At 45.1% G+C, this 27,035-nt stretch overlaps 1 protein-coding gene across 1 annotated transcript in view; it reads right to left on the reverse strand.

The window, feature by feature from the left end:
• Window positions 1–27,035, reverse strand: part of PODXL2 (podocalyxin like 2) — a 66,404-nt gene that overhangs the window by 15,259 nt on the left and 24,110 nt on the right. The window contains exons 2-4 of the mRNA XM_066616165.1: window positions 25,384–25,677; window positions 12,678–13,621; window positions 8,650–8,724 (exon numbers count right to left, since the gene is read on the reverse strand). Of these exons, the coding sequence (XP_066472262.1) occupies window positions 8,650–8,724; window positions 12,678–13,621; window positions 25,384–25,677 (1,313 nt within the window). The remainder of the gene's footprint in view (window positions 1–8,649; window positions 8,725–12,677; window positions 13,622–25,383; window positions 25,678–27,035) is intronic.

The raw sequence follows: 27,035 nt of genomic DNA on the forward strand, positions 1-27,035 counted from the left end.
TCACTTTCTTCCCCCAAACTTCCATTTTTTGCATTGCAAATTGTACTGATAATTGTACTGTGAGGGCCTTGCTACTTCCTTCACAAGAGTGTACTGTATCTCCATTGCACGAAAATGTGAATTTTGAAACTACAGCTGGTAATACAGTTTTTGCAGCCCTACTGTACAAAAAAAGATATTTATTCGTACAAAGTGGTTTCATAATTTTTGTATGAAGGATTTGAATGTTCTGGTTACAAAATGTAAGGATGTTACAGAACTAAGAGGGGGCAGCACTAATATGGTTTGCTACATGAAAGGGTTGCCGCACTTCAGGTTTCCATGAATGATGGTTTATTATACAACTAATCAAAATAATCAACATAAATCCTTATGTAACTTAGGGCGGAATCCTAACCCCTTATGTCAGTGCTTTCCAGCACTGACATAGCGGTGTCAATGGGACGTGTGCTGCATCCTGCAGTTGGGTGTCACTCACAGAGGCCTCCTCAAAGTAAGGGAATGTTTGTTCCCTTACCTCAGAGCTGCATTGCCCTTATGTCAGTGCTGGAAAGGATTGCGCCCTGAAGTATCTAAACCCAGTACCAGTAAATTCCAGTTAAGTCTGGAACAAAGCACAGCCAACCACTCAGCAAGGCCTCTGCAGGCCTTGCACTCCATTTTTGGCCTACCTCTTAAGGGCAGAGTATGACCAGTGCCACCTCAAAATTTAGGGAGAAAAAACGAAGCCTTCTTCCCGGAAATATCCTGCAACCTCAGCCCCTTCTAGGTACTCAACAACAATGAAGCATTGCATCACTGCTTGATGCACAACAATCCATAGAATTGTCCAGAATGCCTGAAGTTTGAAGCTCGACTGCCATGGGATTGGCCAGAGATTGCTTGGCTCTCCAGGACCAAGAGCGAGCCTCAGCAGTTCTGCTGAGACTGCAGGTCAAACAGAGATGATTGCACATCTCTTGGCAGCTCCACTCCCACTTCCCCACTTCTGCCTTTCTATTCTCGTTCAGTTGCCGTGCCAACCTAAAGGCCATCCAGATTATTAATACATGCTTGTGCTGCTGGTTGCTATGGCAACCTCAAGCGCTCAGGGCAGGCATAGGCCTAATTGGAAAAGACAGGGAGGAGTCCACCCTGAGTCACAGAGGCCCGTCAGCACCTTATGTTACTACAGCAAGGCTGGCAACCTGGCAGAAGGGGAAAGAGGAGAGGACATGGGTGCAAGGCCATCCCAGAGTGCCGTCTCTGGACCACACAGCAAGAACTGCTGCATAAGCAATACATCTCCAAACAGGCACACAACAGACCAGAGCTCCAAGAGCTCTACAGCTTAGCATCAGCAAAGAGAGAGAGAGGTTTTGCCTGAGAATATTTCCAGTCATACAAGATGCTTTCAACTATTTTAGAAAGCACCTGTAGTTTTATGCATTTTAAGAGATAACTAGCCAATCAAACCTGTCTTGAAAACCAATGAGGCCCAACACTGTTCCACCCTTCATGACCAAAAATGGTACGCGGGATAGTGTTTAGCTCTTGGCTTTATCTTTAAAGAATATGCCAGACACAAAAAGAAGCCTAGCTAACAGCTCTTCTACTGCAGGGGTGCCCAAACTCCGACCCATTTGCAGCCCCTGGGGACCCCGAATCCAGCCCGCAGGGAGGCCCCCCCCCAGTCTCCAATGAGCCTCTGGCCCACCAGAAACTTAAAGGAACCCACAATGGCCTGACACAACTGCCCGACACGAGCTGCGGGCCAAGTTTTCTCTCCACTGCTTGCTGCTTCATGTCTTTGAAGCAGCAGCGGCAGCAGAGAGCCTGACCTCGCTTTGAAGGTCTTGCCTGAAGGTCTTGTGACAGCTCAAGGCCTATAAAAGGCCTTGCACAAAGTCAGGCTTTCCTTCCCTGCCTGACATGAAGCAGCAAGCAGCAGAGGGGACCCTATACTGTCCCACTGCCAGTGCGCCATCAGCCACAGATTCCCACCCACTACTGTCTGGCGCCCTGAGTAGAGGGGCTGAGAGGAAGCACAAGAGCAGTGAGGGCGAGCCCTCCACAGCAGATGCTGAGTTGTGCCCTCTGCAGCTGCCACTTCAGGCTTTCCAGGGCTATTCGCATGCTCGCCACCCTTAACCCTACCTACAGAGAAGAACAGCGAGTTTTGCTAGTCTCGATGCACATCCCTGATTTTCCCCTCATTGGCATTATTTTAACCATCCCCATGTCCCAGGTGCAGTGGCATAACTAGGGTTTGCATCACCTAGTGCGAGAGGCCAGTGTGTCACCCCCATGATGGACCTCGTCCCATGCAGTGAGCAATGACCCAGGTGGTGGGCGTGGTGATGTACCATTGCCCCGCCCTTGCTGGTTTTTTGGGCTGTACTTTTTGGTAGAACACAGATATTTTAAAGTGGTTTTTTCATTGGAATCTGCTGTAAATTACGTATTGGATGGTATATAACATGATGGTATTATTCCTACAGATCGTGATTTTAGCTATTTTGGTCACTAGTGGTGTCACATACCTCCCCCCCCAGGTGTCACCTTACTAACACCTTATTGATTCCATGCTGTGTTATAACAACATCTCATTGACTCTTCGAACAATCAGTCTGATTGGTCTGTTTTGAATTAAGGAAATGTACTTTTTTGTTACATAAAACAGCTGCATTTTTTCCTGGCCAAAACTTTTTATAGAATGGAGATATTTCACTCTTTTTTCATTGCATTCTGCTGTAAATTCTGCATTGAACGGTATATAACATGATGGTATTATTCCTATAAACCACCATTTTAGTTATTTTGGTCACTAGTGCACATCATCCCCTCTGTGAGCATCACCCAGTGCAGCCCACACCCCCGCACCCTCCTAACAATGCCATTGCCCATGTACATCATTGCCTCTGAACAATTTATGTCTGTGTTTTATTTCTGCACAAGCGGTCTATGGTCAGGAGTTAACCACAACCCCCTTTTCTGGTTTGGTCTGCATGTTTGGTAAAAGCACATCCCTGATTGTCCCATGTGCATCATTGCCTCAGTAAAATTCATTCATTCATATAATTTTTGTTTCTAATATATTCATTTATGTAAATTTATTTACATTTTAAATGTAAATTTATTTTTTCCCAGCCCGCAACACAGTGTCAGAGAGATAATGTGGCCTTCCTTCCAAGAAGTTTGGGCAGCCCTGTTCTACTGTATATATTTAAATTTGTGAAGCATAGAATGATCTTATTGTCCTCACAGATGTTTCTAAGGTCTTTAAAAAATATTTATCATAAATTTCCCATCAGAAGTTCTTAAGGCAAAGAGAGGGATCCTTTAACAGGAAAGGGACTTTGGATCATCAATTAACTGCAGCTTTATGAGATTGATGGAGGAATAATGGATTAGAGAAGTGTGTCTGGTTAACAGACACTAGATAGTAAACAAGATAACGGAAGCCGACGAGGCACTTAAGGAAGATTTAGTAGTAGCAGGCTGGCTCTCTGAACTACCTCACACTGGAGAACATGTGCCTTTACTTCCAACATCAATAAGAGAGGCTACATTAAAGGACAAATACCGTCTGTAAACAAGTGTGAAAACGTAAAAAAAAAATACTGATTATTCTGACACTACTAAAAAGGAACAGCTAAGTCTCATTTGGCTTTGTTAGGCAGTTACTACATTCTACAAAGTGTAAATACAATGGGGGTTTTTTCCTCATAGCAGAAACTTGATATCCTTCCATCCGGCATATTGTAAATTATCAAGTGGCCATAGAAATTCTTTTTGTTTCAATTTAATCATGCACCACCATCAAAACTGTTAAAACACTTGTGAACTAGACCTATTTATTTCCAGCTAATTAAAGTCCTGCAAAAACAGACTCCTAAGTTTATACTCCTTAGTTTGTCTACAGTTTGTTTTTCAAGAGACTTGGAATGCTGAAGTCATTCATCCAGCCTAAAAGAGGGAAAACAACTTTAGAAAAGAAGGTTCACCCTGTTTTGAAGCTATTTGGATAGAATTTGAGCAATCTACTGTTTTTCAATATATTGAATCCAAATTTGTCTGTACCTCAGTGAAAGCAGCAGTGTCACAATCAGGGCACTCTGATTGGTTTTCCGGTATACTCCTGGTCAATTGAAAACCTTCCCAGTAGGTCAGGTGTGCAGTCCTCAGTTAGTTCATAGGTAACCTCCCCTCTTTATAAAAGCTAGAGAGAACAGGCTATTGTTCTTTCTGTTCCAAATTATCTCGGGGGTGACCCTAATTCCAAGAGACAGCAGGGTACAGTTCTTAGTTTGAATAAACCAAATAGCTGAGTGCAGGTTTTCAATACCTGATTAGCTCCAACACCTGCCACCAGGTGGGCCTGGGTTTCCTTAAGGTCAAGCCCTTGTCAGTTTGTCACCTCCTGAGGTGGCGCAAATCCAAGGAGAGCAGAGTGGCTTGAAGCTCCGATCTCCCTGGGAATGGGGGTTGGGATCCAGCATAACTGCCAGGTCCCAGCCCCAGTCCCCGCTACCTGCCCACCCGCCCCCAGGTCCGCCCACCGCCTGCCCTCCTCCTGCCCAGGAATGCCTCCCTCCTGCCTCCTTCCTGCCTACTTTAGAGCGTTGCGTTGGCCCAGCCAGGCCAATGCAAAGCTCGGTGTCTCCATTGGTGCAGAGGCTTGTTTCAGCTTTTGCAGGCCGGCGCACCTCTAAGCCAGCCCAATTGAAGGGCAGGATTACGCCCTAAGTTTCTTAAAACTAACTGAACCTAATGCTCACCTGAGTTCTTACAAATCTTGGAGCATCAGGAAAAGTCACATCTCTCTCCCTGCAACCCTGCATCTGGTGAACCAGGTTTCCATGATGGAAGTGGTAAAAGCAGACAGTCCCTTCCAAATAGAGGGATCCTTTATATTTTAGAACAAGGGTGCCCAAACCCCGGCCCTGGGGACACTTGCAGCCCTCAAGGACTCTCATTGCGGTCCTCAGGGAGACCCCAGCCTCCAATGAGCCTCTGGCCCTCTGGAAACTTGCTGGAGCCCACACTGGCCCAATGCAACTGCTCTCAGCGTAAGGACAACTGTTTGACCTCTCGCGTTAGCTGTGGGATGAGGGCTCCCTCCACTGCTTGCTGTTTCACGTCTCTGATGCAGTAGCGGCAGCAAAGAAAAGGCCAGCCTTGCTTTGTACAAGGCTTTTTATAAGCCTTGAGCTATTGCAAGACCTTCATTCAATCATATGTTCCACCTCTAGTATAGTAATTTATGTAAACTTATGTAAATTTATTCAAATTTTAAATGTAAATTAATCCCCCCCCCGGCCCCGACATGGTGTCAGAGAGATGATGTGGCCCTCCTGCTGAAAACTTTGGACACCCCTGCTTTAGAATCAGCTCTCAACCAATCCAGTCAGCCAACCTGCTGAACTTTCTGGAAGGGTGATATAACTATCAGGCCACTCACCCAACCCCGCCCAGCTAGAGAATCACAGCTGTACAAAATTCCCAATTAACATGCTCTTGGTTGCTAATCAGAGCTAAGCAGTGCCAGGCCCCTATCATGCCTGTGGCACAGCCTGTAAGCCTGTAAGCTTACAGCCTGTGGCACAGCCTGTAAGCCTGTGATAATGAAATCCTTACACACCACTCTAATGAGCCAAGTCAGGATGGTTCAACACACCACCCACAGACTGCATGTGGCCCACAAGGTCCTTTCTGGCAGTCCCTGGAAGTCCAGCTGCAGGCCCCCACCGCCTCTCCCCGCTTCAGTGGCTTTTCAGTCTCCCTGCTGCACCATTCTAACTTCTCCTTTGGAGAAGGAAAAGCTGGAACTGTGTGGCGGAGAGACTAAAAAACCCTGCTGCACCTAGTGCTGCCTCTGCCTCCTTCAACCGAGCCTGCCAAATGACTCTGGCGACTAAGAACACAGAAGTAATTGGAATACACATCATCACATCACCCACAATTACTTCTGGGTTTTCCCTGTTGTGGGTCACGCCAGGGCCATGTGGCCCCCTGGCTGCCAGAATTTGGACCACCTTGAGCTAAATTCATACAGCTGGTACAAGATGGAGTCAGACTAAGGTCTTGCTTTTCACCTGTTCTTCACAAGCAGCAGTTAAGATGGCTGACACCAACTCCTTATGAGCATAAACTCAAACTGCTCAATTTATTTTTAATGAAATACTGGTTAAAAGCTCATATTACGCCACACACTTATCCCAAAGTGTTTTGGAAGCCTAAGGGCACAATCCTATCCTGCGCTGCAACAGGCAAGTCAAGAGGCTTCCGCTGTATCCAGCGCGGGATAGGGGCCCAAAGCGGCTCAGCCAGAGGCAAAGGGAAACTTCTCCCCTTACCTCTGGGTAAGGTACGCTGGCCCCTATGGGTCTCCTCAGACTTGCGCCACCTCCTGAGGTGGCACAAGTCTGAGGAAAGCGGAGCAGCTTGAAACCGCTCCGAACTCCCTGGGAACAGGGGTTGGGATCTGGCATAACTGCTGGATCCCAGCCCTGCCTCCCACTCCCCGCCCCAGAACACCTCCCTCCCGTCTCCTCCCCACCCACCCACTCCAGAGTCTTGTGTCCTCCAACCTTGGCCAATGCAAGACTCAGAGCCTCCGTTGGCACAAGGGACTTGTGCCAGCCCAAGTGCAGCTCAGAATTGCGCTGTAAATTTGATAATTACAAAATGGCAGCCAATTGAAGTTGACTTGGGGCACTAGCACAAAATCTGTTCAGTATTATGAAACCAACTATGAAACCAACTAATCAACTCATAGGATGTTAAATGACACATTTATCTAGAAGCAATACCATATTGGGTTCAGTCATATATTTCTCTATCAAAACCTTATTCATATTATATCAGGATTGCACCAATAAATTTATGTAAATTTGTAGTTTATAAAGATGGTTTATTCCAGCTTCTCATATAGACACATTTTACAATTGTTGGTTAGGGAATATCCCCCACCTCTGTATTAAAGCAAAGCTACATGCAAGAAGCATGATGGGCATAGGAAAAGGCAGAAAGAGTTGTGCAGCTGTGTTTGAGTTATTTTATTGTATTCAGTGGTGGACCTGGGGCTTACACTGCCCTGGGGCCGTCCCTTTAAATGCCACCACCCAACCCAGAAGTAATTGCAGTTGCTCGCTTTTTTCACTTTAAAAGTTTTTTTCCCCTTTTTAAGAAGTGAGTGGCTGCTCCAACCAATGCATGGCTGCTCTGGGGTGGGGGGGAATTATCCCAGCCCAGCCAAACAACACAACACCTCCTCTTCCTTTCCAGGATTATCCTTCTCCTCCTTGCCACTGCCTCAGCTTCAGCAACCCTGCATTGTCAGGGGGGTGGTCTCCAGCATTCCCACCGTTACCACTTTCCAGCCAGTTGACCTCATCCTCTTGGGTACCTCTCCACAGTGAAGTCCTGGTGGGCCACACAACAAAAGCCACCAGCAGAGCAGGAAAAACCACTGTGCCTCTGACTTGCCTTCGCCACCACTGGCCAAAGAGATGCTTGTGATGTCAGGGAGCAGCTGGGCCAGAGGTGAGAGAAAGGGAACTCTTTGCCAAGTGCCACTTTTGCCTCTCCTGCCTTTCCCAGGTGTGCAGAGGCAGTGGATGGGGATGCCGCCTGGGAGAACTTGTACCCACTGACCCCCTTCCAAGTATGCCAGTGATTGTATTGTGCTCACATAAACTTATTGGAATTTGCAGACTGAAAAAATTAAAAGTTACTCTATTACAAGACAGACCTTTTCAGTAGTGGAGCAGGAGTGGTGAGCTGCTCAGTTTTAGTGAGTGCCATAAGCAGCTTATGATACCAGAGCTAAATTCTAAATTGTGGGAAAAAAATATGCCTCCACAGAGTACTGCACATTCATGGCCTCATCACTAGCATAGCAGCTTATGCTACAGCATTCATATGCAACTTTGTTTTCAGAAGATGTTGCAACCGTTTGAACATCTTTCCACAGTCACAAATGTGCACTTTGGGGGGATTTCTAACCCTTGTATCTCTTCCTTAACTCTTCCTGAAAAAGGCTGCAAGTAAACCCACACAAGTCACAAAAACAGAATTTAGTCAAAGATCTGGTGGGCCACAATTAAGCATGACCAGCCCGCACAGTCCCCAGGCCATATGTTATGCAGATCTAGATGGAGATGGTGAGACCGAGTCCAAGTTCTCAGGTCACAGCTATCAGATGTCACCTGTGGCATTATTTTATACTCCCCAATGTGACATCATTGTAATTATCTAGAAAGGCCAGCCACAGGGCTTCTTTCTCATATTACTTTTTAAAAACACAGGCATACCATCTCAAGTCTCAGCTATGTGTTTCTGAAAAGATGTGAGGGGGGGAAAAAAAAGCAAGACCCTCATATCTATTTCAGGGGAAACATCAGATCCAGATAGATTTCCAAAATTCTAATTCATACATTCCAAGAGTGGTGCATTTGTCACTTGCTTGTATGTATCCTATGTTGCTTCAGTAGCATCTGGCCAATTGAATTGCTGTGAAGTTACAAGGGTCAAAAGTATTTTACTGTTTCACTATTTGAGACAGGCAAGTTGGTTTTAATTCTATAAGCCATATTGATTTTAGTGCTTTAAGTAGGGAGGATAGGAATTTAGTAAATTATATAAATAAGAAGGTAAGCTACTCACACAGTCAATGTTATCAGACATGTTCAAGATGATATAGTTTTTGCCTGCCAGGTTGCTCCAGTCTTTACAGGTCACCTAAAAAACAGAATAAAGAATTCTCTGAATTTAACTGGAAACAATTTGGAATTTCTTACAAGCTTATAACATTGTCATATCCCATCAGACTATTGTATTTCTAGTTCAGCACTGTCTGCTCCAATTAGCAGTCGCCTTCCAAGGTCTCATGCTAAACCAGTGGCTCTCAAACATTTTAACACTGGGACCCACTTTTTAGAATGACAATCTGTCAGAACCCACTGGAAGTGATGTCATTAGCTTGGAAGTGATGTCATGGCCAGAAGTTACATCATCAGTTTAGGATTCAAACTTAAGCCACAATCAACCAAAGTGTGCTTGTGTTATTTTGCATAACCAGGAATTCAAACATTCCAGCTAAGAAGTCAAAGCAGAATGCAGACTTGGATCTTTCTCCAACCACACAGACCTCCTCCCTTTCCAGCACTCCATCTTCCCACCTATTCAGGGCAAAGCACCATGCCTCTCTCCCATCAGGAGTCCACCCTTCCCAGCAGCTCTGTTCCCATATTTTCAGATCTGTATTTTCAATGGTGGCTAAGCTGGGTGCTACGTGACTCACCTGAAATTGGCTTGCGACCCACCTAGTGGGTCATGACCCACAGTTTGAGAAAGACTACACTAAACCATAAGGAGTCTAAGGAAGAAGACAGACTTGCAAACAGGAGCAGGTGTGGGGGTTATGGCTGCTCACTGAATTCTTGCCCCTCCCCATTGCTCTACACAACCTGCAGCTTAAAGCCTGACTGCCTCTGCCAATTTGCCCCTTTCTCCACTTCATGGATCTCAGGTAGCCTGCCCACTTGTTTTTCTTCTTGCGTTACCTGGCACAAACAGCTAAACAAATGCATCAGTAAAGCAGCTACCACGTTTTCCAGACTCACAAAGAGAGTCTGGTCCAACAAGAAGCTGACGGAACATACCAAGATCCAGGTCTACAGAGCTTGCGTCCTGAGTACACTTCTGTACTGCAGCGAGTCATGGACTCTTCGCTCACAACAGGAGAGGAAACTGAACGCTTTCCACATGCGCTGCCTCCGACGCATTCTCGGCATCACCTGGCAGGACAAAGTTCCTAACAACACAGTCCTGGAACGTGCTGGAATCCCTAGCATGTATGCACTGCTGAAACAGAGATGCCTGCGTTGGCTTGGTCATGTCGTGAGAATGGATGATGGGCGGATCCCAAAGGATCTCCTCTATGGAGAACTCGTGCAAGGAAAGCGCCCTACAGGTAGACCGCAGCTGCGACACAAGGACATCTGCAAGAGGGATCTGAAGGCCTTAGGAGTGGACCTCAACAAGTGGGAAACCCTGGCCTCTGAGTGGCCTGCTTGGAGGCAGGCTGTGCAGCATGGCCTTTCCCAGTTTGAAGAGACACTTTGCCAACAGTCTGAGGCAAAGAGGCAAAGAAGGAAGGCCCATAGCCAGGGAGACAGACCAGGGACAGACTACACTTGCTCCCGGTGTGGAAGGGATTGTATAAAAGGTATGTTAGAATGCTACTCTATGCATGCTTACTCAGAAATTAGTTCCACAGTGTTAAGTAGGACTTACTCCTAAGTACATTTGAATAGGACTGTAGCTTTAAAATAACATTAGAGTATAATATAAACTGACTCCAAGCAGCCCTTAGGAACAGCAATGGACTATACCAGGGGTGTCAAACATAAGGCCTGGGGGCTGGATGTGGCCCTTGGAAGCTTTTTATCTGGCCCTCAGGATCTCAGCTGCTGAGCAATGCTGCTAAAAGGGCATCCCACATGGATTGTCCCATATCTTGAAATATGATCAAGATCTATGTATTTCTCTTCTGTCATTTGCAGCAATGAGCTCCTAAGTGAGAAAAGAAGATTTTGGTTATTTCTGGTTATCACCTGTTAAATAACATCACTTCCTGCCTAATGATATCACTTCCAGCCCTCAGCAGGTGTCATGAATGCTATTCAACCCACTGTATGAAATGAGTTTGACGCCCCTGGACAAGACATTAATGTATGCCCCTAAGCAAAGTTCTTACACTGCCTCATGCTGCTTCTTCTCAGCTAAGGTTCTTTGAAAAAAGTTTCAAAAGCAGTACCTGAGGGCTCATGCTGATGAAATCACTGTTCCTGTTGTAAGAGAAGTCCCTGAGCTTCATTCCCCCTTGATTATACCACCATTGCAGTTCTGCCCACATTATACTCTCACTGTATACCACTAACAGCGCAATTCTAACTCGCACTGGAACAGGCAGGCTTGAAGAAGTGGCGCAGATCCGAGCAGAACGGAGCAGCCTGGAGCTGCTCTGCGCTGCCCACAAATGGGGCTAGGATCTGGCCTAACTGCCGGATCCTGGCCCCGCCACATGCCCCCCCCGCCCAAGGGGCCACCTACCACCCACCCCAAAATGCCTCCTCCCCGGCTGCTGGCACAAAGACGCAAGCTGGTCTGCCAGTGCCGGACCCATTTCCTGCACCAGTCATAAGTTTGCGCCAGGAGGCGCAGGGTGTGGGAGAGGATGGCAGGAAGGAATTTTGGAGGCAGGGAGGGATAGAAAAAGGGGGAGGATTGGGCCCAGGAGGGGGGTGGGGTAGTGGCAGCTGCACACACCATCTCCAAACCCCTGCACCTGGGCCAAACAGCCCTACACGGGCTTCCTGGATGTGTGCCAGCTAAATCACTGATGTGGATTCGAAAAGCCCTACAGGGACAGCTGGGGTTTTACTTGGAGTAAGAGGAAAAAGATACACCACCAAGAACCAATGAAGAAAAAAGGAAGCCCCTGTCCCAAAGCAGGATCTCAGAATGAGAACACAAACTCAACAGAGCTGTTGCATAGTTACCTTCAGCACAGGGATACCAAAAACAGTATCCCATGGTGAGTTTCCTACCTACCATCCTGCTGCAATGTTTATAGGCTCAGATTAGACAGATAAGACTTATCACAGTGCATGCTGAATAAATAAGTAAAAAGTTGTTAAATCCCATTCTATGTTTCTGGCAGCTACTGGCTGAGGCATGGCTGTTCATTTGATGTAGCCAAACTATCTGGTAAGAAACTCTGAATATTATACCACGGTGGGGTGGAAAATTTACAGTGGGGGATTATATTTATATATAGACATCCCCCAGGGGTGTCAATTGCCCTGGGTGCCATGCCTGGAGGGTTATCAGAGGGGTGCCTTTCTGAGGCCCAAAGTGGTTGTGCGCAATCTCACCAAGCCTTGAGGCACCTCAGAAGGCCTGCAGGAGGCCTAAGAAAGGCACATCTGTTTTTTTGCCAAAAACCTTCTGGAGGGTGTTAAAAAAATTTGTGCCCCCAAGTGCCAGATGGCATAGCTATGCCACTAATGGTGAAAGTAATACTTGCAATAGCTCTAAGCAGGGAGCTGGACAAAGAGCATTAACTAGAAGCCTCCATGAAATGACAACATGGAGCACTCAAATCTTCCCCTTCCTAGGTCACAGAAACTAGAATAGCAACAACCTCTCATGGATATCCATGGATAACTTTAAATGATGCATGTTTTGAATTCTGAGTGTGTTCCCAGGCGTGTCTTAAATTCTTCTTTCTAGATCGGATAAGCTGGCCCAAGTGAGAGTTCAAATACACAAACAACTGCCTTCCATACTGAAATTTATGACTTTCCTGAAGACCATAAAATAGTTCAGGGACTAAGTTTGGAACATTATTGTTGTTTTATCGCTTTATTTACTTCATTTCTGAATTGCATAGTATTTACTGACTTGACCCTCAGCATCTAAAACACGATTATGTTCTTATTACATTTCTGTTCCACACCTTCAGTAGCTAAGAAAAAACTGATTAAAAAATTATTCAAGGTCAGCTCACTCTTGTCTAAGTAACAAGTATAAAATACATTTTATACAATTTACATGTTCCTAGCCTGTAAGGGTGTATTATAACTAAAATTACTCATCACTCCCACATACAAGAATTGGAACATTACCTGTGGCAAATTCCAGGGCACTTCTGTGGCCAGCACAGCCATGTGGGCATCTCCGGTCTGTGGTTCAAAGTCCTCTTCTGGGGTAGCTGTTGCTATGACTGGCAGCTTTGTGCTGTTCTGTGTGGGAGTAGGGGTTGGAGCTGGCTTATCAGTCCAGTCCCAGAACCCTACTGAAGAGCTAGGGCTTGGTGGTCTGCCAGAAGTCCTGGAAACACTCTCAGTTACTTGGGTGCCATCCAAATGAGATGTCATTAGTAGAAGACCTTCCCCTGTGTGCTCCATTTCAGTAATTTCTGTGGCCTCTTTGGCCGCTGTCCCTGCTGTGGAATCCGCTTGCCTCAATTCAGCTCCCACTGTGGGCTTTAGCCTCTCTGCCCCAGTTGTGGTCTCCTCTTCTCTTGCATCAGCTTCCAATGGAGCTACTGTTGCTAAAGTCTCTACTAGTTCCGTTCCTGCTCCAACAGCAGCCAACTTACTTTCGGAAGAACTCTTGAGAGGACCTTCTGAGACACCATGCGGTCCTTCAGGGTTGCCTGACAAAATGGAGGAGAGAGGCAAGAGACTGGGTCCCATGCTGCTCCCTAGGTCAAAGCCTGAGGAAGCATGCTCAGGAGCAGATTCTTCCTCTTGCCTCTCTATAGCCACCTCAGTTGCTGCACCCATTCTGCTGGTTGTTGTGGAGAACAGGATGGAGTACAGTGAGTCCTGGTTAACTGTTTCAGTTGAAGTGACTTTTGGTCTTTGACTGCTCTGAGGAGCTCCTTTTGACTGGTTGATAGGAAGCAGTCCTTCCTCCTCCTCAAGGACACTGGTAGAAGGGGATTCAGAATCTGGCTCTATAGAATAGAACGACTGATGAAGAGCGGGCATTTCCCAGTGGTCCTTGGTCTGTGTTCCATTTCCTTTAGACAAGGTCTTCTGGGAGGCAAGTGGGATAGTGTAATCTGAAAAGAAGCAAACAAGGTCTCATGACAAAGCCTAGGAAATGGGAAAGTGACTTCTGAAATCTTGTTGCACAACTATCTCAAAGGATATTACAGATAAGCTTAATATTAGCTAAAGAGTATTCGAACTGGACTGCCGTCCTTGCTCACCCTGTTTGCCTGCTCTCTCAAAGCGTTCTCCATCTGTTCCTTTCAGTTCTTTGTATCTGAACACCCTTAGCCAGTTTTTCCTTTGAGTCCCTTCCTTAAAATTTCTCCTTAAAGCACATTTTCTCTGCAAAGCTCTCTGAAACAATACACCCTCAAGCAGACTGCCCATGCAACCTTCATTCATCCATGTTAGACACACTCATTTTCTTCCCTGTGGCTTTTTTATACCTTGTCTTATACACTCTCCAGAATAGGAAAGTCTTTATGAAGTACAGTGTACATTTATCACCAGCATTTAAAAATGAATCCATTGCCTACTGCTCATGCCCAGAAGGCTTAGAATCTACATAATATGAGCATTAATGGTTCTTTTGGATGGCACCATTCACTCAGGGGAAGGTGCTTTGACAGCATGCAGAACCCTGCTTAGGCATAATAGCACCTCTAAGAAATTGAACTGCTGCTTGTTGGGAGATGTAGTTTGACAGCACTGGAAACAGGAAATAAAAGGACAGAGTTTTTAATCTGCACCTAGAACAGAAAACCAGATGCAAGGAATGGCAACAGAGGTATCTTGCTGTCTTTTGTCCTCTCTGAGGCATCTGGTGGAACACTGAGTGATAGAGGAAGCTGGACTAGATGGGCATTTGGCCTGATCCAGAGGGGCTCTTCTTATGCTTTTACGTACAGTACTGAGTGACGTAGCAGAGGTACGTGTTTTGCTCAGAACAATAAACCCCATTTGGACTTAATTTATGGCTTGATTGCTTGACTGAGTGTGCGTGATTTTTGGTCTTTGACTGCTCCACACACATACACATCATATCATACATATACATTTTTCTCAGAACTGCTTCCTCCATTCCAATTTTGTGCTAAAGGACTGAGCTGGGACAGGAAGAGGCTTATATTCAGCTATGCTTCAAGACAAATCGAAGGAGAGAACACTATCCTGTATATCTGATGTGCCTTTCACAGGAATAGTCACACACCTGTGAAACTAATTCCCAAGAGGCTTGCCCAAAAGTGAGGACCCTTCAGAAACATGGCAATACTTTTTCGTGACCTACATTAAGCCAAAATGCAGGTAGAGCATGCTGCATGAGGCATTCCTTCCTCAATCCAATTGTGTTCGCATAGTCAGAGTGGAGGGAAAAAATGGTGATACCGCCAAACACCTGCTCAGGGTGGAGGCAGCAGGGGGCTAAATTTAGTTTGCAAAAATTCCCACCTCTCCTATATTACCCCAACAGCTGATTCTCTGACCAGGGTTATACATGGATGTAGCTGGATTGGTCCCATGATGTCCAGTTCACACTGTAGAAAGCAAAGTCAATAACTTTAAGGTACTGGTCTTCAACTTGTCAAGCACTGGGGCCCACCTCAAACCCTAGCCTAAAACATGGGACTCATGTTCAAGAATCAGTGTGCAAAGAGAGGTGGGCAAGTAAGCAGCTACACTGCCGTGGTTACTTTTTCTCTTCTTTTCATGCCCAGCAGCAGCCAAACCAGGTGTGCAGCTACTGTGTCTTCTGCCCTTTTTTTCCCTTCGGGTCAGTTAGAAAAAGAAGAGCAAGGAGTAGCAAGGCAAGAGTGCATGCTCAGTTTTGAAAGGTCAAGGAAGAGGAAGCAGGAATGGCAGAGAGTGCCCTTTGAACAGTGGGGGGCTTGGCTAAGACATTATCTCTAAAGTCAAAATCTCCAAGGAGACTTACCTCATCAAGGAACCCTAGCACTGGCTACTGTTCAAACTGTGCAGGCATGAGCCTCAAAAAAAAAAAAAAAAAAAAAAAGGTACATGCAACACTGCTATGATCCACCTGACCCCCAACTCCAGAGTTGTCATTTGTGTAGGGCAATTGGAGCGGCCACCCTGGGCCCTGTGCTTTCATGACCAATATATGGTCATAATGGAGGCGTGCACTAGATGAGTTGCCCAGGGCCCGCACTCTTCTAGGGATGGCTCTGTCTGGGTTCCACTCCTCCTCTTGAAGACTTAGGATATCCATAACTGTCCACCCAATGCAGTCTCTTCAGGAGAAAATATAGCATTACATACTGTCGTTTTTTAAAATGTTTACACAGTACAGAAAAAGAAATCTTCTAAAGACCACTGCACAAAAATATAAAATGTCATTTGCTTGTGCTTGTGTGAATGCAACTTTAGTTGCTTCTGTATTAGATTTTTTATCTGGAACTGTCACTATTTGTTCATTCTCTTTTTAAGGAGAAGCAAACCACCAGCACGGTCAGACTGTTATAATCCAACATTATCTACATTATTCTCCTATGTTTCTCAAAACTGATTTGTAGGAATTATTTGGTAATAAAACACAAACTGCAGCACAAACCTGTCCCCTATGAGCAGTGAAATTGCTATTAAGGTTTTTCAGCACCTGTGTGCCTTTAACACTTGCAGGTCAATTCCAATTTATTTCCTGTTTATCTTGGTTGGGCATTAGAGATTAACTGGCCCTTGAGCAGCCTTTCTGAGTTACTCTAATGCCAGTTCTTGCAGGGGGGAGGAGGGATTTAATTACCAATGCCCTCTCATTTTTAAATATTCATTTTAATGAGAACTCCAAGAATAATCAGTGATTAAATCCCCCCTGGGGCAGAAAATAGCATAGCTCAGTTATAACACAAACCATGGTTTAGCATTATGAGAAAAGGCCTCTGGGAGCTGCTGGATTGCACACTTCCCTCTCCCCTCTGCAAATCTAAGAGAGATTTTAAAGCTTTAGAACAAACTGCATTTCCATGTTATATGCAAAGTTGTGGCATTGCATTTCGTTCTACTTACAGTTTGAAATTGAAGAATGCCTATGCTTTGATATCCTAGTTTCTTAATTAGTGGTCTCTATTTGCAGATCCTTAGACCAATTTGTGTTGGGCAACTCAATCCTACTTTACACCCTGTGCAGTGAGATGTCCACTGCAACGCAGGGGTGTTTCAGCCTCCTCAAGATAAGGGAACATTTGTGCCTCAAGATAATCCTGTGTCCAGCCGCCAGGTCTACTTGGACCTGTGAAAGCAGTACTGCGAGTGCAAGTCTGCATGGACTCGTGGATCGGGCCCAGGAAGGGGGTCAGAGTTCAACAGGCACCACTGCCACTGAACTTACTGTTTTCCCAGGTGCATTCCACCCTTCTCCCCACCCTGTCCCCATTCTGCCTTCCCTAGGCCCTGTGCCCTTCTCCATTCACACATCTCTCCTGCCCCCTGCACAGCCTTACTTCAGGCAGTGGGTATCCTTGGTCTGTCACCACATGGATCTGGCTGTTTGCAGCTGTGGCCGGGCCATGCTGTTCGACATTGCCATGTTTGTGACAACCAGAAAGTGTGTTATGCTGCCGTAACCCATGGCCTGTTAATTTTTGTCAGGGACGGAATACTACAGTTTGATCCCCTGACCCGGCGGACATATGCCCACATCTGTCTGTGCTACCTTCTCCAAAAGTGTCTTGCCAATCTTTGTTATGAGGGCCTATTAACCGGAGATTAAAATCCTAATCCAGACAATTGGTTTTCCACTGGAAAAGGACTGATGAGATTTGTGCAGTAACTCTATCCTGTAAGCCTGCACCACAACACATGAATTCTAGACATACTCTCATTACCTGCTGTGGCACAAGCAAGGAAGTATAAGGTTTCACATTCATCAGTATGGGGCATTGGCTGGCTTGCTGAGATAAAGAAGCAGTATCTGTGCCTAGCGGCAAGAGAACATAAAGGGGGAATACAAAGAAGACAGACTAACAGCCAAGCAAAACACAATTTTGGGCACAATCCTAACCAGTGATGGAAGTTACCATGCAACATGGGATTGCAGCGAGCAGCGGCTCAGCCAGGGGCAAGGGGAAGCTCTTCCCCTTACCCCTGGGTAAGGGCTGCGCGCCCCTATGGGTCCCCTCGGACCTGTGCCACCTCTGGAGGTGGCGCAAGTCTGAGGAGAACGGAGCAGCTTGAAGCCGCTCTGCTCGCCCCAGGGACAGGGGTTGGGATCTGGCATAACTGCCGGGTCCCAGCCCCTCCCCTCCCCCCACCCAGTAATGCCCCCGCCCCATGCCCCCCATGCCTACCTTTGCTGCTTGCGCCGGCACAAGCGGCGGCGCAGGAGCCGCGGCAGAGGCTTCTGACACCATCCGCGCATCAGCGCATCTGGATGTGCCGACGTGGCTCTAGCCTAAGGAGGCACAAACCTTTATGGCATGTTTGCGACTCCTCCAGAGCACCTATACCAGCATAAGTACCGATTAGGATTGCTCCCTTAGTTATCTAGCTGTTTTATTATTTTTCTCATGAGTTGGTCTACTACAGTTTTTCATTCTCATTTGTGCTTCTGTTTGTAACCTATAATTTATCCCCACGGTTGGTGAAATGATGTATTACCTAAACTGAGATACAGGTAGGCTACTACCTCAGAAGGTCAAAGGAAGGAAAATTCACAAGCTGGGGCCAAATTTTCCTGCCTTCTAACTGTGGTCCACCAATATTTACAACACCAATCTTCCTAACACCACTATAAAATGTTAATTCTTTAAGAAGAGAAGTGACATGATTCAAGCCTGCCTTCAAACCATTCACTCTGCTCTGGAAGCCATCTTTTATACCCCCATAATACATATGGAAAAGTGCTATGAGCTATCCAGTTGTGACAGAAATGTACTGGTACCCAAAGCAGTCCGACAAGGGATTAGCACATTTCAATGCATGTTATCAGCCTCTCTTGAGTGTGTGGTTTTTAAAAGTAGAGTTCTTGACCATAGTAAAAGGTCTCTCACTGAAGCACCACAAGGACTGCTTTATATACACTATTTTGGAAGACACCAAGAAAAGCTTCCACCTTGAGATTGTTTCACATAGGACCTGTAGCATTTGTCCATGAGTGCCCTTGTATCGGGTGAAACTTCCAACACAAACCATTGACTGTAAGTGACTTGCCACCATTCTTGAGCCAGCTACATGGTGCTTACTGATGGCAGTCCAATCTGCCAGCACCTGGCAGTGATACTCTAAACAAGATAGTGCAATTTCCCCATGTCTTCCACCCTTACTGATCCAAAATAGTCTCTCTCTCTCTCTCTCTCTCTCTCTCTGCACCACATCCTTCACCTGTAAAATGGAAGATCATTATGCAGCCTGTAAGAGAAGCAATCTGGCCATAGTGGATTTATCTGATTAAACTAAGGGAAATCAAATTAACCAGCAATTGAATTACAGTTAAGTAGAATCCTATTTAATAAAAATCTAGGCTTCTTGGTTTTCCATCAAGAGAACACTCATTTCTGTTACACCTAACTTCTGAAATAATCTGCAAACTTCATAAAACAACATATTGTCTATTTGTTCCTTTGATTCTGAGATGGTATACAATAGCATTAACAGTACACAGTGTATTAAGAAATGAGGATCATTCCACACGTAACTCTCTGCACACAGAAATATTGGTATGTTGGGAAATCATGGTCATTGACACTTGGTAGCAAGACAAAAATCTTTATTCTGCAGCAAATACTCTAACAGCCCAGTCCTAACCAATGTTCCAGCGCTGATGCAGCCATGCCAACAGGGCGCACTCTGCATTCTGTGGTGGTGGGGGCAGCCATGGAGGCCTCCTCAAGGTAAGGGAGCATTAGTTCCCTTACCTTGGGGCTGTACTGCAGTTGCATCAGCACTGGAAAGTTGGTTAGGATTGGGCTGCGAAGATGATATGTTGCATTACTGGCTTGATACTTGTGGAATAATATTTGTGCTATACATCACACTTAACAATGCAAATAACAGTATGTTTGTTACTAAGTAGATTCACAAGTACAAAAAATACAATGTGCAAAAGGGCCTTGAAAATTAATGAGAGATGGTATTAGGGAAGCACAGCTTGAATTTAGCCAGGTGTTAGAATGTGAACTTGCATTATAGAGTCTCTAACAGAAATGGGTGATTAGCACCTCTTATTTAAGAGTTCTCTGAAATGAACATCTCTGTAACTAAACCATGTCCTAATAGGAACTGTAATATACGGTCACCCATGAGCTTCTACATAGCTGTATTGTCCTAGGAGATAAACTGTTTCAGGAAGGCGCTTGGCTCTCTTAAAAGTGTTACTGTACTGTACGTCCAGGGCACAAAAGAAACAGTGATGACACACCAGCAGTGCCCAGGCAGGGAGCTGCTCAGCACTAAGCCTCTTATGCGTTGTCTTTACAAGGTGTTTAATTTAATTAATGCTTTGGCTAAAGATTTGTTTAAAAGATGTAAATTTGTTGTCAGTCTGCCCACATAAAGCAGAGGCTTTCAGTACAAAACTAAAGAGGAGGCACCTACTGAATGAATAGTACTTATGAAAAGTAGCACAGATGCCCTTCCCTGTGCCCAGAACCGTTTTGGAACTGGGTTTAAAGAGTTTTCTGAAATGTAAGGAGATGAGCATATGCTCATGTAGCCTTTAGAAAGAGCTTAGATGGAAATTGATTAGACCAGAAGCTGTCAAGGATATAGCCAAGTCAATTTCATCACCTCATCCATGTCTATAGGAAGCAGTAGTAATTAGGAACTAGAAAGAGGGACTTCTGTCATCATTGTATCAATTATATTTGTACAGTTAGTGTCCAGATTAGGGATAGTGGCTCCACAGGAGGAGGGAGGGGGAGAAAGACTGGATACCATTCTTCTGGAACAATCCAGAAATTGTATACACAATTTCTCTGCTTATTCTTCAGTATAGCCCAGCATTCCCCATGGCTAGAAATTATTCTCTACAACAGTGTTTCTCAAAGTGTGCTCCTAGGAGCCCTGGAGTTCCCTGAGACCCCTTCAGGGGGTTCACAAATATACGTATGTTGGTACCATCTGTCCTGTACTGTGCCACCATCCGCCTGTGCTGGCACTCTAGAGCTCCCCAAGACTTCTTTTATGAGTGTAAAGGGATTTGGAGACCAAATAGTTTGAGAACCACTGCTTTACAACAAGTCAGAGTCATGCGCATAAGCACAGAAGATAGTTCTCACGTGGAGAATAAGTTTAGCTTCACAGCAAGAATCTTCTAACCCAGGGGTGCTCAAACTTTCAACTTTAGGGATGCTGGACCTTTAACAAGTGTATAGAAGAGAGAATTTCAGCAGGTGCAGCTTGGATGACAAGCTGCACCTGCTGAAATTCTCTCTTCTATACACTTGTTAAAGGTCCAGCATCCCTAAAGTTGAAAGTTTGAGCACCCCTGTTCTAACCCAATAACTTCTAATGAGTCAGATGGCTCTTGCTAGAGAGGAACAACAAGTACAAAAAGGGATCCCACCTTCATTTCCACTCATCATCAGTCTGAGTCATGCTTGGACTAGGAGGTAAAGTGCTACACACCTATGCAACAGTGGGCACAATCTTAACCAGATCTACTCAGAAGTAAATCCAATTTTGTTCAATGGGGCTTACTCTCAGGAACGTGTGGTTAGGATTGCAATGGGCACAATCCTAACCAGATCTACTCAGAAGTAAATCCAATTTTGTTCAATGGGGCTTACTCTCAGGAACGTGTGGTTAGGATTGTAGTCATAGTTATGCATTATTTGTGTAGTTGTGTACTTGTGCTAGAGTATCCAGAAAGAAACCACTAGTTTTTTTTGTTTATTAAAACAACTTTTTAACATGTTGTTTAATACAGTACTACCTCCTCTATTTTCCTGAAATGTGACAACCCCTAGATTCAATACAAAAGAGAGTTTTTGCTGATCTTTTTCAATAATTTTTTTTTAATACACAGGCACCAACAGGAGCTTTTTTTCTTTTCCAAAAAGCAGCTGATAGAGAGGGATCTAGAGCAGGACTGTTGTGGCGGTAGGGTTAAAGGTCTCTAATGCTGTGGTCTCGATTCAGGCTGGGGCCCCTCATAGCTGCTATTTATATTGGAAAAATCAGGCATGCAGGCTCCTATCACGATATGCATATCATCCAGTTTGGCCTAGTGTTGATACCAGGAATAGCAGGCATACAGGAAATAGAGCAGCTTACTGTATTTTCCAAACAAGGAACCAAGCCTAGAAGGATTTAGCACAGTTATTAAAGGACAAGCAGGCTCAAAGGACCTAGGCAGAGTCAAACAACTTGCAGTCTTATATATAAACAGCTGCTTAGAGAAGAAGAGATAATGTTGGAGTCAAGCTTTTCCTCCTAAATAATATAAGCACACGAGACTGCATGAGCAAGAACACCTTACAAAAATGTAAGGCTGCATGCTATAACCAGCATCACTTTTATCCTATCGGGGGTTTGGGGTTCAATCCTATCCAACTTCCCAGCACTGATGCAGCCACAATGCTGTCCCGAGGTAAGGGAACAAACATTCCCTTATCTTAAGTAGTTCTCTCTTACTGCCTGCCCACAGCACGATGCAGCAATGCCCCACTGGCACAACTACATCATGCTGAAAAGTTGGAAAGGATTGAGCCCTTCGTCAGTAGAGAGGTGCAATGTGAAATAGTACAGCTTTCTAGTTCCAAATTAAAGTCAGGATGGGCAGGTACCCAATATATTTACTGAGAAAGAGATGAAAGCATAAAAGGCAGCAGGGAAAAGGACAGAGCCTGAAAGTCAACTTCTCACATTGTATTTAACAAGCACGATCTTGAAATCATGAAAGACCTGCACAGGATTATGTTGTTGGCATCCTTCAGTCTCGGAAGACTATGGTATCGCGCTCTGAATGGTGGTTCTGGAACAGAGTGTCCTCTCCAGTGTGCGAAGCCTGGATAAAGTAGATATGGAGGATAGACTGTTACCCATGCAGCAAATCCCCCCTCTCCACGTCGCTGAAATGTTCCAATGGAAAGGCAGAAGCCAATACAGTTGGTTCCAGCGGCATTGCAGGAGTTGTCAGAATGTGACTGTGTTCAGCCATGAACTGTCTCAGGGACTCCGGCTCCGGATTTTGCCTCGAGGTTGACTCCTGAAGCCTTTTCCATAATTGGATGTAGCCACAAGGCAGTGGAGGTTTGGGATCAGAGTTTTCCTTCTCTCAGATGAGCTGCCTTCCCAGGCTAACGAGTCCCATCTACCCGGTGGCTGTTTAGTCGCCTCTTACGACAAGTACAGCCAAACTGAGGGCCTATTCTTATTCCCCAGCCCCCAGGGGTTTGCACAGGATAATCTCACAGGTTTTAATAAGAAAACCTGAATATACTTCTTTCCCCATCTCCTCTCTCACTCATCAGGCATCTCAAAGACATGCTTTTAGTCATACTTGGCAATGGAGATTAGGGAAGGTACTGGGGGAAGGGACTAAGAGAGAACAGGCACAGAAACGTTGGAGGTAGCAGAACAAGATTTTGCAAACGTTCTGCCAATTTCTGATGCAAGCATATGTGTAGAGTAGCTTGCATAGATTACTTGTTCCAAACACATGGTGAGAAAAGCTGAAATTAAACACACATTTTGGACATGATATTGATTGTTATCCAGCAGGGTGTTCAAAATTTTCTGAGTGCTTCCTATCCTAAAGCTGTGCCAGAGGTTCCCCAGGCTGTTCTTTGAACTCCAGAATTAGGAGAACAGTTTGGGGATTTGGCACGAGAATTATTTAAAGGGGGAAAACGCTACCAGCTTGTTCAGGATACTGTTCCTCCACTTCCCAAAATATAATACCAAATAACCAACTGCTTTTTGAACATCGAAAAAGAAATTGGACAGGGTAGGGACTACTGGTGCATGCAGAGAATGTCCTTCCCTCTCAGTTGTGACTGTTACCTTTGGAACTGTGCACCATACAGAAAGAGATCAAATGATGAGATGTACTGAAAAGCACACAGTATATATTTAGCATACAATATATGTTTATCCTGGAGGAGACCACTTCAGTGAATATTCTACAGCAGTGGTTCCCCAACTGGTGGATTGCAACCCATTAGAGAAAACAAAAGAGAGCCATTCTCCCTTAAGGGGAGTGGCAGCACCTCAGTGATCATGGCGCCACAGCAAACAAGGGGCATTTAAGCTTACCTGATAGGTAGCTCTGGCCATCTGGAGTGTGAGGGGCTCATAGCCCCCTCTGCAGGCCTCCCAGCTGCTGTAAACAGCACTGATCTCCAATTGGAACTCACTTCCAGTTTTCCTGCACCCCCCCCAGCTTTCCTGCAAAGACTTACAGGGTTCCCAACTCCCCTGTAGGAGTTTGGGAACCACTGCTTTAGAGAACTATATTGGGGGGGGAGCACCCTGAATTAACGCTTCATTAAGCGTTGTATTTTTATTAAGTATGTATTTTTATTAAGTCACCACTTAATGTATTTTTATTAAGTCACCACTTAAAGGCAGGTTAAAAACATACTAAAAATTAATACGAACATTCGTATAAAAACAGTAAAATACCAATTGAAAGAAAGTAAACAGCATAATTAATACAAGCAATAGTTATCTTAAGTCTAGGACTGCAACCCACTCAATCCAAGGTGGAAGGGACAGACCAGGGAAGGGAAATTCCCCTGGCAGAGACTATGGTCTCCCCAATCCCACCAGAATCCTTTCTGTGAGAAACAAGGAACCAGATAAATAATTATAAATCTTGGGAAAAAAATTATTTACCTTTTATATTAATCGTGATGCAAAAAGGAGTTCAGCCAACATGCTTTCAAGGGCCTCATATTATATGTCAAAGAGTCGCACATGGTTTGCGAGCCACGGTCTGGTCACCCCTGATACAGTCTGATCATTATAATCAGGCCAGATAATCCCTCCTGAAAAGGGCAACATTGGCCGGCTAGATGAAGGCCAAAAAGAAGGAACAAGGAAGGCCTTCTCTCATATCCTATTCACCTACAGTACTTCAGATGGTGGGGCCACACGAAGTAAGGCCTCAGAAGAGGATCACAGCATGATGGTAGGTTCATACTGCAGAAACTGACCCTTAAGGCTGTGGTTCCCAAACTGATGAGTTGCAACCCACCAGCCAGGGAAGCACTGAGGAGGAAAGGCAGCAACATGATCCCAAGATTGCACTGCTGCTGGGGACAGGAGGGTTTTTTTTCACTTACCTGCAGTCAGCACTGCAGTCCTTGGGGGGGGGGGGTCAGGGGAGCCATCTGCAGGGCTCCCCAACTCTCTATTAGTCGCGACAAAACCGCAAGTGCCCATTTTTCCTTCTTTTTTAGTCTTACAGAGGCTTGGGGAGCCCTGTGGAGGCTCCCCAGACCTCCCAGGACTGCAGTGCTGGTTGCAGGTAAGCGAAAAACCCTGCTCCCGTCCCTGGCAGCAGCATGATCACTGGGGTCACATTGTTGCCTTCCCCATCACAACTGTGCTCCCAGCTGTAGGAGTTTGGGAGGCACTGCCTTAAGGTATCCTGGACCTACACTGCTTAGAGCTTTAAAACGCCAAACACAGCACTGTAACTTGGGACTGGAAATTAACTGGGAGTCAGTGAAGATGTCATAGGAAAAGGATTATCTGTTTCACATGGCCACACTAGTCAGCACTAGCAAATGCAATTTGCACCAAGTTGAAGTTTCTGGACACTCTTCAATGGCAGCCCTAGGCAGAGTGTACTATAGTAATCTTGTCTGCTCATAACTAAGGATGGAGGCTATTTCAATAGAAACCCTAAATGGGGAAAAAAAAAACCTACCTGATGATGGTTCCACATCCAAGCTGGAATCATTGAGGTCTCCACCATCTTCCCAAAAATACTGGGACTGAAGAATTTTGGAATCTTCATTTTCCTCACTGGCAAAGCCTGAACCAGGTGAGGCTTGCAGGGCACTGGGAACGAGATCAGGCTCAGAAACCTCCAAGTTGGTTTGTTGTTCACTGGAATCCAGAGACTCCAGGTGGGAAAGTGTTGAGATGTCCACTAAGGAAGTTGAGCTCAAACCCTCAGTGCCAGGATCTTCTGAGAAAGCAAGGCAGACGTACCAAGTACCTACAAAACATAAGGAGACCTTTGTCAGTTTGAGGGAGCATGATGCCTATGGGACCAAAACGAAATTAGCCACAGTAGCTTTCAAAAATGACCACAGGCTCCTTTTCTCTTCAAGCAGATTTGGCATGATTACATCATCACTGCAGTGAGACAAGAGCATATACTCTCTGGGTAAGATTGTCCTTCTCAGGTACAAAATACAGTGCATCCACTGCTGATGATGGGAAAAAGAGAGATTGCTGCAACAGAAACACAGCCTGAAGGACTTCTGAACTCTGCATATAACACATATGAGTACCAACACATTTATTGTATTAAACAGCTATTATCTAACAGCTATTAATAAACAGCAATTATCTAACAAGATAATAACCTTGTTATTATCTAACAAGGCTTCTTAAGTAGTCTTTAGAGAAGCTTAAATGCTGCACATTTATGCGTGAATACTCTATCAGTCACTGTCTTAATGGTTACACTTAAGTGTTCTCTGTGACGGCAAAATGAATAGACCATTTACCTTGACTCCACAGTCACATTAATTTGGAATAAAAAGCCACCTTGAATGGAAAACTTGCCCATGATCAAAGTTTTAGCCTTACAGATCCTGGTGGCCTTTGACCTCAGATTGCATACTGAAACAGGGCCCAATCCTGACCACCTTTCCAGTGCAAAGCAGCCACAATGCAATCCCTCTCTTGAGGAAGGAAGGTAAGCCTCCATGACTGCCCCTCCTCACTGCAGGATGTAGTGCATGCCCCATTGGCATGGTTGCATCAGTGATGGAAAACAGGATAAGATTGGATTGAATCCACAATCACTTCTGCTTTACCTTCCCCTTTCAACTCCAACCTGTTCTTCCCTATCAGAGGCTTCGTTGGTAATACTAGAGAAATGCTTACCAAACTTTTTAGCATCGGGACCCACTTTTTAAAAATGACTATCACAACCCATGCAGCTTTACTAGACAAACTAGATGACCCATGTAGCTTTACTAGTACTATATTTACTAGATATAGAAAGAAATATTTATATTAATAATAAATAAATTATAATTAATAATAATTATTATTATTGGCGCGGGTTTACCTTTTGCACTGGCCCCATAGGCCTTGGGCTGGCCTCCCTCCTAACTTAGAAGTGCCTCTAGGTTGGAGTAAGGGACTTGCACCAGCCCATCTCTTTTCTGGATTGCGCCCTTAGTCAGCTACGTAACACTACAACATTTCCCCCGTCCCATGTCATTCCAGTACCTTTGCTATCCAATGCCCGAGAATACTATTTGACATTTCTGATAGATGTGCCTGAATTTGTATTCCATTATGCTGAATGAATTCCAGTGTCTACTTACAAAGCCTTGC

The sequence above is a fragment of the Tiliqua scincoides genome, chromosome 2 (assembly GCF_035046505.1).
Source record: "Tiliqua scincoides isolate rTilSci1 chromosome 2, rTilSci1.hap2, whole genome shotgun sequence".
NCBI classification, from domain to species: domain Eukaryota; kingdom Metazoa; phylum Chordata; class Lepidosauria; order Squamata; family Scincidae; genus Tiliqua; species Tiliqua scincoides.